The sequence below is a fragment of the Protomyctophum bolini genome, assembly GCF_963924005.1.
Source record: "Protomyctophum bolini genome assembly, chromosome: 14".
Taxonomy (NCBI): Eukaryota; Metazoa; Chordata; class Actinopteri; order Myctophiformes; family Myctophidae; genus Protomyctophum; species Protomyctophum bolini.
In genome coordinates this window covers 7,409,025-7,421,960 of record NC_137875.1, presented here as the reverse complement: position 1 = coordinate 7,421,960, position 12,936 = coordinate 7,409,025, and the positions used below count along the sequence as shown (strand labels likewise).

At 48.8% G+C, this 12,936-nt stretch overlaps 1 protein-coding gene across 3 annotated transcripts in view; it reads right to left on the bottom strand.

Moving 5' to 3' along the window:
* Positions 1-783: 783 nt before the first annotated feature.
* The window catches only part of tarbp1 (TAR (HIV-1) RNA binding protein 1), a 36,352-nt gene continuing 24,199 nt past the window's right edge, over positions 784-12,936 (bottom strand). For 2 of the 3 annotated variants that reach the window (XM_080781349.1, XM_080781350.1), the window contains exons 26-32: positions 8,083-8,306; positions 7,659-7,740; positions 7,360-7,531; positions 6,350-6,586; positions 4,066-4,190; positions 3,599-3,735; positions 784-1,644 (exon numbers count right to left, since the gene is read on the bottom strand). In XM_080781349.1, coding sequence (XP_080637475.1) covers positions 1,491-1,644; positions 3,599-3,735; positions 4,066-4,190; positions 6,350-6,586; positions 7,360-7,531; positions 7,659-7,740; positions 8,083-8,306 — 1,131 coding nt within the window. In that variant the 3' untranslated portion in view covers positions 784-1,490. The remainder of the gene's footprint in view (positions 1,645-3,598; positions 3,736-4,065; positions 4,191-6,349; positions 6,587-7,359; positions 7,532-7,658; positions 7,741-8,082; positions 8,307-12,936) is intronic. The other variant, XM_080781351.1, reaches the window with a different exon arrangement.

Genomic DNA, 12,936 nt, shown 5'->3' with positions numbered 1-12,936 from the left:
TCTTAATATCAATATGAGTGAAGCGGCCGGGGTGACATGTTTATTTTTCAAACACAGTTCTTATATGAGGCGATCTAAAATCCCCTTATGGGGATTATAATGCAAATAAAAAGTACATGAACCTGTGGATTTGCGCCCTCTACCGATATTGACGTCAGACTTCGGTGCTCTATAGAAGCTTTCCTCCTCTCGAGATGCCCGAAGGAGACGTCTACCTTTCTATGTCCACGGTCCAGGAGTCTCCAGAAATTGGCAATCCAAGAGCTACAGAGACGGCAGAGGCTTCTGTAACTGATAGCAATGATTCATCATTGCTACAGAGACGTCTCTGTAGCTCTTGGATTGCCAATGTCATCCAACCAGGAGAGAGTTCCCATTCATCTAGCTTCTATTTTCAAGTGTTCCACTTCCAATTTGGTTTGCTCACTTCTTTGTGTCATCACTTCCAATTTCAACAGTTATTACGGTATCGTATCCTGTATGAGTTCTCCCTCCTGATGGAATAAGAACGATATCGCAACCTGAAAATGCATTTTTCTAAAGAGTTTACTAAAGAGCAGGCAGACCCCTGTGGCAGAACAAACACTCTATAGCAATGCTTGCTATGGGGAGCATAGAGCTATTTAACACTTATTTTAACAAAACATCACTTAATGCACCTTCATCATAGGTTACCAGTACATAGTGTTATCATTTTGATACAAGAAGTAAACCAGAAGTAAAATCTCCTCACTAAACACAATGCATAATGATGCATGCTTGCTGAGAGTGAAGTCTGCATAAGGTCAGAATAAAGCCCAATGTACTGTATGGGCCGATTCATACTCCTATTTTACCGCTGTTTCGGCGCTGTAGTGCCGAAATTATTTAGGCTCGTCAGAAATTTTCAGTAGCACCGAAGAGCCGACTTTAGGACGGTACCCGCCCCCCCCCCCCCCGAACCTCAAATGACGTCACATTGTAGGCTCTACAGCGCCGAACCGACTTTTATTCGGCTCTAAAATAGGAGTATGAATCGGCCCTATCTCTCTGAGTGAAGTCTGCATAAGGTCAGAATAAAGCCCAATGTACTGTATCTCTCTGTGACAAAGGTCTTGTTCCCATTGCAAATTAATCACATTTGTTATTCAAATGTGATCTTCAGGACTGACTGCCCACGCAAGTGAGTCAGCGGCGAAGATTGCAGAGCTACGAGCTCACAACGTGTCACATTTGCGACACGTTGTGAGCTTGTAGATCGGCCATTTGTGGGCAAGCGACCTACTGTAGGAATTTGATCAGATTCACAATAATCCGTACTGTTATGTACGGTTTTATGCTGTTCAGACTTGATAAAACAAATCAAATTCGGGCTGTCGCCCCACAAAAGTGCGTTACCTACCTATGTCGCTAAAGCATAAATAAGGCTTTAATGTGTGCGTTGATAGCTTTCGTTAAGGCCATATAGGGGAAGGGCTGATATTCCAAACACAAGAACTGGTGACTCCGGCTCAGCCAGAGGTGAAGTGCTGCCGTGTGTACTCCCAGATCAGCAGGGCGGCGCTCACGTGCACGTTGAGCGAACGGATGACGCCTTGCTGGGGAATCTCCACACACACATCCAGCAGCTGCAGCAGGTTGGCCGGGATGCCTTCCCGCTCGTTGCTACGAAAGGAACGCGGAACAAAGACACGGACAGGGTAGGAAAGGATAATTAACCGTGGTCGGGAAAAGTACTCGCATGTTTTGTATCCATTCTGCAATATAGAAATTCAAAATGCAAAAAGTACAAAAGAATTGACTTAAAAATGTACTTAAAAAGTACCAAAAGTACTGAGAACGACTGACACAGACATAGAAACATGGGTTTTTTTTCAGAAAACTAGACATTTGTACTAGAATCTGGTCTCAGGCATGTGTTAATGCTGAGGTAAATGGGCTGAGATAACAGTGTAGTAATAATGTAATAGTCCATTAAGGCAGCAGGACCATGCTGTGCGCTGTGGGGACAGCACAGCTGCTCACACACCCATTAACTCATTAACAGATAAACTGAAGCACACGCACGCACACCTTTATGAATGAGGTGGGCTAGAACAAACAGTGGCATTTGCAAACCAATGTTGATTTTGACAGTACATTTTGATTTTGTTTTAGTCATAGTCATTTGAATAAAATTCCATTTAGTTTTAGCCATATTTGATCCGTTTTCTGATGTTACATTTTTGGTTGCATGCGGAAAAATAGACAAATCTACAAGCTTGTAGATAATATTGTAGATCTGCTATTTTCAGAGTGCAACACCCGGTGCACAACCAAACATAAAATGACTTGTCTTTTAGTTCTACTGGATGTCTTCTCCACTAGTCCCTCCCTAGCCTGGAACTCACCTATGCTTTCTATGGCATAGGCAGCTCCCGGCTAACCTGACGCTGCCAGATGAGGGCGGTATTGGGGAAACATATTCCCCAACACAACACTCATCTGGGATCTCTGACGGAGTTGAGCCCTGAGTCAGATCTGCTTCGTACCGAACCAATCAGCGTGAGCTAAAGGCGGGATATGTGCAAAAGCGGATGTGACGGTATATAGACACGTCGATATGATTGGTTGTGTTTGCACGCCCACACGGTGATAGACAGACGCTCCCATCCAATCATCTACCATGCATCTTGAAAAAAAGGAACAGCCCCGTCATCGAATTTGCTTCCGCGATCCCAGATCCAAATAAGCTGTGAAACAAATTTGTGTAGCAAGCTTTTTGGATCTGGCAGCGTCAGGTTAGCTCCCGGCAGGATCCGCCGGCAGAAACTGTGCGCAGCTGCTGGACATGAGACTAATTAATTAGAGCGACAGAGAGAGAGAGGAGTGTGTGTGTGTGTGTGTGTGTGTGTGTGTGTGTGTGTACGGGTGTGCGTGTGTGCGTCAATTTAACAAATACGGCTACTCTATGCCGTATTGAAGTGGACTCGGACCCACACTTTTTTTTCTCCCTGGAAATAAAAACGTCTGGGTTTCCGAGGCTAGTCCCTCCCCAACATTTAGTCATTTAGTCTATGAAAAAAGGTAGTCAACGTTTTTCAACAATTTGAGTAAAAGCTACTCAGTTAAAGCACCACGGAACATTCTCCCTCTAAACAGTTCAACAGCAACACTTAATGGGTTGTAAAGTGATTCATATTTCGTCGGGCAGAAACCTGAAAGCTCTTATCTTCACATGGTTCTACTTGCACAGACTACAGCATCAGAAGTAGCAGATCCGCAAAGCTTGAAACTCTGTGTCCGAGCCGGGTACTTTTGAATTTGAACAGTTTTGGACCCAGGTTGAGAAACCCAAAATGTTTGAGAAGCTGTTCTGAGCTATACAGAGAGCATGATGGTGAAGTCATCATACTGTACTGTACTGTACTCCTCTTACCCCAGAAGCAGCAGTGGACCATGGACCTTAATGGACCATGGACCTGGTCTCATGGACCATGGTGGACCTGGTCTTAATGGACCATGGTGGACCTGGTCTCTTACCCCAGAAGCAGCAGTGGACCATGGACCTTAACGGACCATGGACCTGGTCTCATGGACCATGGACCTGGTCTCATGGACCATGGACCTGGTCTCTTACCCCAGAAGCAGCAGTGTCTTCTCGGGGAACTGATAGTCCTGCAGACTGTGGCTGTTGGCTGTCTGCTCCACTCCCACAATGCAATAGTCTTCACTCTTCTTCAGCAGCAGGAAGTCAGGCAGCGCCGCAGGCTTCACCTGACCAGACAAAAACACATTTCTTTATCTCCACATTCTAACTTTGTGTTTTTCGTAAGTTAATGCCCTGGCCTATACTAGTATAAGCCCTATAAATGTGACAGCATGAGCGGGTGGATTTTGCGGGAAATCTCGTACTTTTATCCGTCGTTCATAATGACTAAAATGATACGCATAGCTTTACTGTACGTTTTTTCTACTGTTAGACAAATGCTAGGTTCTTAGCTTCCTTGATGATTCTTGCCGACTATTTTTATGTACTATCGCTCTGGATTAAGAGGGACTGCTAAATTGTAAATTGTGATCACGGACAAGGCCGTTCTACTCCACCTCTTGCAGCGGGAGCCACAGCTCAGAGGAGACACTCAGGGCCTGGAAGTGTTTGTCAGTGACGTGACGGAGGCTGTCCAACACCAACACACTGGCACCAAAGATCTCACAGGTCCGGCACAGACCTGGGAGACAGAAATACACACGTGATCCACAGCAGGGGTCATCGAATCTTACTGGACATATTTGTCAAAGTTCCCTTTTTTTTTGCCATGGACATACAGTACAGAACGAGTGGATAATGCATTTACCAGAAATACTTGAACGGCGCTCACACTACAGCTTCACACATCATCAAAAGCAGCAGATCCACAAGCTCGAAACATACGAAACGCTTCGAACTTGTAGATCCGATACTTTTGGAATTTCAATCTTGAGAAGTAAGAGTTTTGGAGTCGGACATAATGACGTTTGCACCCGACAGTTACGATATTGTCCAGTTGTGAATCATGTGTGAATTCCTACCAAAGACGTCAATCATTTTTAATACCCATGTACCCATGTACCTGTCTAAATACTTCCTTAATGTAAACGAAGTCCACACCCACAACACCAGAGGGAGTGCAACAAACCATGTACAACCCAGATTCGGCACAAACAAGGGACTAAATTATTTTCGCTCCTATGCGACCAAAATGTGGAACGCCCTACCAACAGTCATTAAGACATGTGAATCCCTTGGCTCCTTCAAAACTGCTCTCAAAGGGCACCTACGGATGGCTGCAATTCGAAACTGGCCTCTGTAAAAGCTGAATTTTTATCTGGATTGTACTATGTTTTTGTATGGACGTGGTGTTGGGTGCCTGCACATATGCACACATGGCATCAACGCATGGTGTTGTGTGCAGGCGCCCTACACTCTGTCTTTCGTTTTCTTTTATCCCCCTGTTCCCCTCACTGTATATATATATTTTTTCCCTTTTCGCTTCCTATATGATGAATTCCTGTTCTGTTCTTTAACTACATAGAAGTGTCTATTTGTTTGTCTCTAAATGTTTTGATGAATTGAACAATGTGGACCCTGTTGTAAACAAGTGTAAGGCTTAATTGGGTCGTCCACTCACAGTTAACAGTCTTTGTATTGAGTTTGTGCTTGAAATGTACTGTAATTCTGCAAACTGTTAATAAAGATTTCAATCAATCAATCAATAATTGTTGTTAAAACGGGTATGGAGTCTTAATATAGGGCCATAGACAACATAAGAGTATAATGTGTAATATTGAGTGAATTAATTCATAGTTACATATTTACACAACACACGTGGCGGCTTTGCCTGCCCCTGCACACTTAAGAGCACATCAAATATCAATATTGGTTTGGCCCACAGGGCTTTTTCCTCTGTCCACACACGTTCAAATAGACTCAGCCGCTTATCACCTGCAGCCGTTTATGGTGTGAGGAGAGGTACAGTAGCAGTGGGACAATACATGGGCAATATGAGGACATCCTTTCATTCACTGTATGAACCGTGAGAGAGCATTATGGAGATTGTTTCTATAGAGACCGTCATCTAAATGTGGCCTGAATCACAGATCTCGTCTCTGACCTCCAGCCTGAAAGTGCCCAAGTAAAGTTTTTCTACCCAGTGTTGCTTTTCGGTAACATTTTTATTTTAATTAATTACTTAATTATAGAAAAAAAATTCAGTTCTTTTTTCACCTAAACGTCATCATTGATGTTCATTGCAATGCCATTGCAATGCCATTGGTCATGATATGTGCATATAAATACCCCCCACAGAGGCTGAAATTCACACAAATTAAACATTTCTGGTCTAAAAGTAAGTAAAATTATTGTAATATATGTTTTTTTGTTATCATTAGAATGTCTAGAAGATGTTTTATTCATTATTGTGAAAGATAGATAGATTAATGTATTATATTATTATATAATTATATAAATGTGCATAACATTTTCATCAAACTTTTTATTTTTATTTTTTTTAACATAATTTCCTCTGCAAAGTCCTAGTAGTACAAAGTAGTAGTGCGGTTGAAATCTCTTTTTTGCAAGTAGAAATATATCCGGGTCTTACAGGGATAGGGAATAGGGAAACGGATGCCGGCTCCCTATTGGTTCAACCAACCTATGTACCTGCCTCCCCTCTCCCATTCGTCCCCTCTGGGTCGTTTTCACAGGCTTTTTTTTTTTTACTTTTGAAATATGATGGCCTGGGTCTCCAGTCTGAGGCTACCGTACTGACCTCCTAGGTTGGGTCTCCAGTCTGAGGCTACCGTACTGACCTCCTAGGCTGGGTCTCCAGTCCGAGGCTACCGTACTGACCTCCTAGGTTGGTGGGTTTGTCGATGAGCGAGGCGACCACCACCAGGGCTCCGTGGAGCTTCATGCCCAGACGGGAGGCTCTCTGCTGGGGGCCCAGCGGCTGTAGCTCAGGCTCCTGCTCGTGGATGCCGAGGCGCCACGGCGTGATCTTCTTCTGCACCTCCGCCCAGCGCTCCTCCCGGTCCTGTTCACCTGCTGCTGCTCGGACGGACACGGACAGATACCAAGTGTTTGGATCTTTTGGATGAAAACTGGTTTTAGTCATATTTTAGTCGACTAAATATTATAAGTCGCCAAAATAAATATATATTTGGCCGGCCTTGATGGCGTCGACGTCATTTTGTTTTTCACTGACAAAAACTAAACAAAAACTAAACTATGCTGCTAAAACTAAGACTAAATATATTGACAATTTGGTCAAAAAAATAAAACTAGACCAAAATGTTAGGGAGGGACTAGTGCAGAAGAGATCCAGTGGAAGTAAAAGATGAGTCATTTTATGTTTGGTTGCGCTCTGAAAATAGCAGATCTACAAGCTCACATCGCATCGCAGGGCGACTAAAAACGAAATAAAAAGTGACTGTCAAAATCAACACTGCACAGTAGACACGTTTATGGTCAGAGTAAACCAATAGGGCAACAGAAAACACGCTCAACATCTTATCCACAGCATTGGAAAAACCTAAATCATGCAATTATCTATTGTCTTGATTATTGTTATTTTCTTCTCTCCTTTACCTTTCATTTTTCAACTGTATTGTACTGTACCCGATTTATTTTCTTCTTCAGTTCTTTACTGTATTGTCACTTTGTATTTATTTGCTTACTTATCCTTCCTGTCTATGCTGTTCAACCTGTGAGGTGTGTGTGTGAGTGAGTGAGTGAGTGAGTGAGCGAGAGTGTGTGTGTGTGTGGGGGGGGGGGGGGGCAACCCCTTTTTTAATAAAATAAAATAAAATAAAAACTTGATCACAAAAATAGGTTTATGGTCAGACCGTAGGCTCTGTTACCTTTGTCCTGCTGGACCCAGTCTCCCGGCGGCAGCTGGCTCAGGTCTGGGACGGGGTTCCTGAGCGGGAGAGTGGGACTCTCGGAGAAACCCGACAGCTTCTCAAACTTCCACGGCGGGATCCACTCGTCGTCCGATACCTCGGACAGACTGGGAAACGTGTGGAATATGGTCTAGGATATATACGGACGAGGGGTATGAGACAAGGCGAGGGGAACAGAGTTACTGGTACAGCTCTGTTTTTTACAAAACGGGTGAACGATACATTTTTCACATATTTGACGTGATATGAAGAGGCACCTCGATGCTGTAGTCCCTGATAGGATGGAAGGCACCGAAGAAGAAATGTTCCTGGATTCTGATCCAGTTCTTGTTGGCATTTCTACAGGGCACATGGGTGTAGACAAACAACACTTTTATCACAGCATCGCAACAAGTGAAAAAAAATCACCAACAACACGTCACATCATGTCACGTCATGAGTTTATAGATCGGCCCACCAAAGAGATTTGGTGGGCCTCGTATAGACCCCTGGGGGGCTCCGGGTCATAGCTACGAGCTTGTAGCTCTGCTATTTCTGAAAAATCGAAGAACGACTGAAATAGAAATAGCTTTTTCAGAAAACTGTCAGGATGTAGAAGACATTTATAGAATCTGATCTCGGGTCAAAATGGGTTAGGTCGTCGAGGCTAGTGCCAGTGCTGCGCTGCTATCCTATACTCACCCAGAGTTCTGCATGGCCTCGGCCTGGTTGAGGCAGGTCTCCACGACGGAGGCTAACCCTCCCAGACCGTCGCATGGACCCTGCTGGCCCTGGGCCTCCTCCCGGACCCCGGGGCCCAGGGCCCACACTCTCTTCAGGGCCAGCAGGGCGTACAGACGCACGCTGAAGTTGTGGCAGAAGCACCACTGCAGGCACACGTCCAGCGCTCTGCGCCACTGCACTGCCTGAGAGAGAGAGAGAGAGAGAGAGAGACACACACACACACACAGAATAAAGCAGAGCAAAATTTCATGACTGAAGGTTCTATTTCGTCCCTGCTGACCGCCAGAGGCGGTGCTTTAAGCACTGAATACGTCCCTTCGCGCATGCGCAGTCGAGTATTTATACCAACAATGTCAATTTTGACCCCGTGATGACCCCCGGAGTAGTCTATAACTTCCGGCAGTCACCTGGGGCTCAGTCCCTAATTTCTTCTCGCTGCGCAAGTTGTACACAGTACAGAGTTCTACAGCAGAATTGAACTGCATTGTTACAGAACTATTGAGTTGCTGGTAGTCCCGTGACCATTATTGGTCGGAGTAGCGACGCGCGTTCGCCCTCCAGGAACTGCGACTCTTATCATCTTATCATCTTATATCTTCTTTTCCCCGTGGGAACGAACTAAAGGTAAGCAAACAACCCCTGTGCGCATAGGCTGCGTGCGCGCTGCTTCCCTGCCACACACACGGTTGCGTGCTACGATCGGTGACCTGATAGCGTCCCGTTCAGCACTGGTTAAAGCTGAACGGATAAGTTCGGGTCTCTTTGCCAGCTTACACTGTTTGATTCCCATGCATGCATTTAATTGAATTGTATGCTATGCGGTAGTGCTAGTGACGGCAAGCGTAGCGCTGCCCGCTCCCAGCACGTTAGCCGACATTGCTAATTTGCTATTGTTTATTGTTTAGTTTTCTGTTTAGCCCGTGTCTGCGACGCGGCACGCCGCAGCACGGTGCAACTCGAGTAACACTCATTCTGTGTACTGTAGTGTACTTATTTAATGATACTATTAAGCTTATAGTTTAAGTTTGGCGTTACTTCAGTAACCCCGGATATGTGAATTAGCTTGACTGATTTGGTCGTCACTGTTTTCAAGAGTGTACTTTAATTTCGGCATAGAGTCACTGCCTCTTTATAGGTTGTTGTTTGTCAAATTAGATATATGTAACTATACGTTGTATTGTTATTATTATTATATACTAATTAATAATATAATATTAATAGTATATATTAATATAATAATAATTATATATTATATATATTATATTATTATTATATACTGTATGTAATTATATATTATATATATTGTATTATTATTATATACTATATATAATTATATATTATATATACTGTTCTATCGCTGTTAAAGCACCCCTTAGCCGGCATAGGTGGCGTGCGCGCCCCCTTCCTCCAGCTAAGCGGCCTTTAGCACAGCCAACAGTAGCCTCTGCTGGCACAGGCAGCGTCTGCGCTCCCTCCCTCCAGCATACGGCTCCACCTCTAGCAACCACTAGCGTCCGCGCTCTGGGCTACATCTGTGGGTTACCGATGGACGAACCCTGCCACCACCTGTGCACCTCCTGTCAGGCTCCTCTGCGGCCAGAGGATGGGCATGACCTCTGCCCTGGGTGTCTTGGCCCCCAACATCTGAGGGAGGCACTCGGCGACAACCCATGCATGAACTGCACCATCATGCCCCGGGAGGTGAGGATAGCCAGGTTGGCACAGGTGGAGAAGGTGGACGGTGAGCTTCCCCCATTGGGCATGCTAACCCAACGACAGACCAGGGCTTCCAAGCGTCGATCCACCACACCTGCTACCTCGACCCCTGCTTCCAAGAGAAGGGCGGGGCCTGACCATAGGCTATCATCTAAGGTCGACCAGATGTCTGCCGACCTGGCCCTAATGAGGGCCATGTTCATGGCCCGTCAGCCCGAGATCCAGCCGGAGGACGTAGAACCACCTACTCCGCCGATGCCGCACCTGATCCCTGAGGGTCAGGACCCGGACACACTGTCCCTGGCGGCCTCAGCCACCCACTTCCACGACTATGACGAAAGTGAGGCGGATGGGGCAGAGGCGGCTTCCGAGGCCTCTGAGCAGGGCTCGTACTCATCAGCCCAGACCGGTCTGACTGAGACGGCTGGCGGCTCCATGAGGGCCGCCCTGTACATGGCTCTTGATCATCAGGGCCTGGCTGGACCGCAGCAGGCGGAGTCAGCCCCGTCAAGCCGTTTCTTCAAGAACAAGCCAGCCCCCTCTAGCTTTACCGTTCCTCACTCAGAGGACTTCCTGAAGGAGCTACACACTTGCTGGAGAGACTCGAAGGCTTGCTCTCGTCTCTCTGCCGATGGGCGTATGCTCGCGGCCATGGACAACCCGGAAGGAGTCGGCCTGCAGCGCATGCCGGCTGTGGAGCCCTGCATCGCTTCCTTAGTTGTCGACCCCGACGAGGCGCTACGGCAGGACACCAGGTGCCCCCGACCCCAGTGCAGGACCACCGATGACCTCCTCATAAGGGCTTATGATGCAGGAGCCCGTGCCGGGAGGATCTCCAACTCCCTGTCACACCTCATGCTCGCCCTCTCTGCATCTCTGCAGGCGAACAACGCGAGCGCAGAGCCCGCAGACGCCAACACCCTCTGCGACGCATCACTGGAGGCATTCGGCCTCATGTCAAGAGAGCTGGGACGGATGATGTCCACTCTCGTTCAGGCGCGGCGCCAAGTCTGGCTCTCTCAGGCCAACCTGACTGAGAAGACCAGGGCAACCCTGCGCGGTCTTCCAGTGGTGCCGGGAGCGATATTCGGCCCAGCTGCGAGGGAAGCGCTGGACCGCACAATCCGGGCCAGGGCGGACAAGGAGCAGCTGTCAAGCCTGAGGCGACAGCGCATGCCTCCCCCAGAGGGACCTCCCAACAGGAGCAGAGGCCCCTCGGCCGCCACCCGAGCTCGCCTGCCACAGGCCCCCACTTGGGGCCAGCGCACTTCCCAGCGGACTGAACAGAGGCAGGGCCATAACCCTGGCCGGCCCTCTACTAGGCAGTTTCGTGCCCCGGGCCCTGGGGGACCCCCCCCCAGGGCCCCTAGGGGCCGGGGGGGCAGACGCTGAGACCACGCGGCCGGCCGTCGGATACTTTACACCTCAGCAGCTCAGGTACTGGGCTGCTCAAGCTTCGGACACGTGGGTGATTGCCACCTTAACCCACGGGTACAAGCTTCAGTTCCGACGCCGGCCCCCCACAGCCGGCCGGGTCAGAATGACCACTATAGCCGACCCGGCAAAGGCCCTTGCCCTAGACCAGGAGCTGTCCATCCTCCTGGCCAAGGGCGCCATCGAAGCAGTAGACCCCCGGGAGCACCCCAGGGGGTTCTACTCCACATACTTCCTAGTGCCAAAGAAGACAGGCGGTTTTCGCCCCGTCTTAGACCTGAGGGTGCTAAACAAATACATGAAGGTCATTCCGTTCCACATGTTGACCTCAAGGGACGTCCTGCAATCCATCGCCCACAGGGAATGGTTCACATCAGTGGACCTAAAGGACGCATATTTTCATGTCCCCATTGCTCGGCAACACCGCCAGTTCCTGCGGTTTGCCTATCGAGGCCGCCACTGGCAGTTCAGAGTTCTGCCGTTCGGACTCTCCCTCTCTCCGAGAGTATTCACGAGGTGTGTGGCAGCGGCGCTGGCGCCTCTCCAATCGCAGGGCGTCAAGATCCTGCCATACCTCGACGACTGGCTGATCTGTGCGCCATCCCAGGCGCTGGTGGCCGAGGACACAGCACGTCTCCTGTCCCATGCAGCCCGGCTGGGGTTAAAGGTAAATGTGGGAAAAAGTTGCCTGATCCCATCCCAAACCACAACATTTATTGGTCTGGCGTTACACACCAGAACGATGAAAGCCTGTCCGTCCTCACGCCGGGTGGACGACATTATGAAGTTTCTTCCCATGTTCCGGAGAGGCAGTCGGCTGTCGCTCATCACATTCCTCCGCCTCTTGGGCAAACTGACGTCCGTGGCGGCCGTTGTCCCCCTGGGTTTGCTGCGACTGCGCCCCATGCAGAGGTGGCTGAACAGTTTTCAGTTGGACGCCGAGCGACACAGACACAAAAAGATAACCGTGTCACAACAGTGTCTACTCGCCCTAGCCCCATGGAGAGACAGGGCTTACCTGTCGAGGGGGGTCCCTATGGGGTCCATTCCCTCTCGCAGGGAGATCGTCACCACCGACGCTTGCCCCCTGGGCTGGGGTGCGGTGTGGCAGAGCAGGACAGCTCGCAACCAGTGGTCGGCGGAAGATCGCCGAGACCACATAAACGTGCTGGAGCTACGTGCGGTGCACATGGCTCTACAACGCTTCCTGCCATACTTGAGAGGCAGGCACATACTCGTACGGTCAGACAACACCTCAACCGTATTCCACATCAACCACCAGGGCGGAACCAAGTCTGCACGACTACTAGAGGTGTCCACAGACCTGCTGACGTGGGCGGCCCCCCGTCTCACCAGCCTACGGGCGGTGCACATACCAGGGGAGCGGAACCACCTCGCAGACTTCCTCTCCCGCCAGAAGCCCCCGTCAGGGGAATGGCGCCTCCATCCAGAGGTGGTGCACACCATCTGGGCCCGCTTCGGGAGAGCACAGGTGGACCTATTCGCTTCAGGGGAGTCAACCCACTGCCCTCGCTGGTTTTCCCTAGCGGAAACCATCAGTCCTCTAGGCCTGGACGCACTGGCGCACCCCTGGCCACAGGAGCTGCTCTATGCATTTCCACCACTTCCTCTGGTACGTTCAGTTCTCCAGAGGGTCGTTCA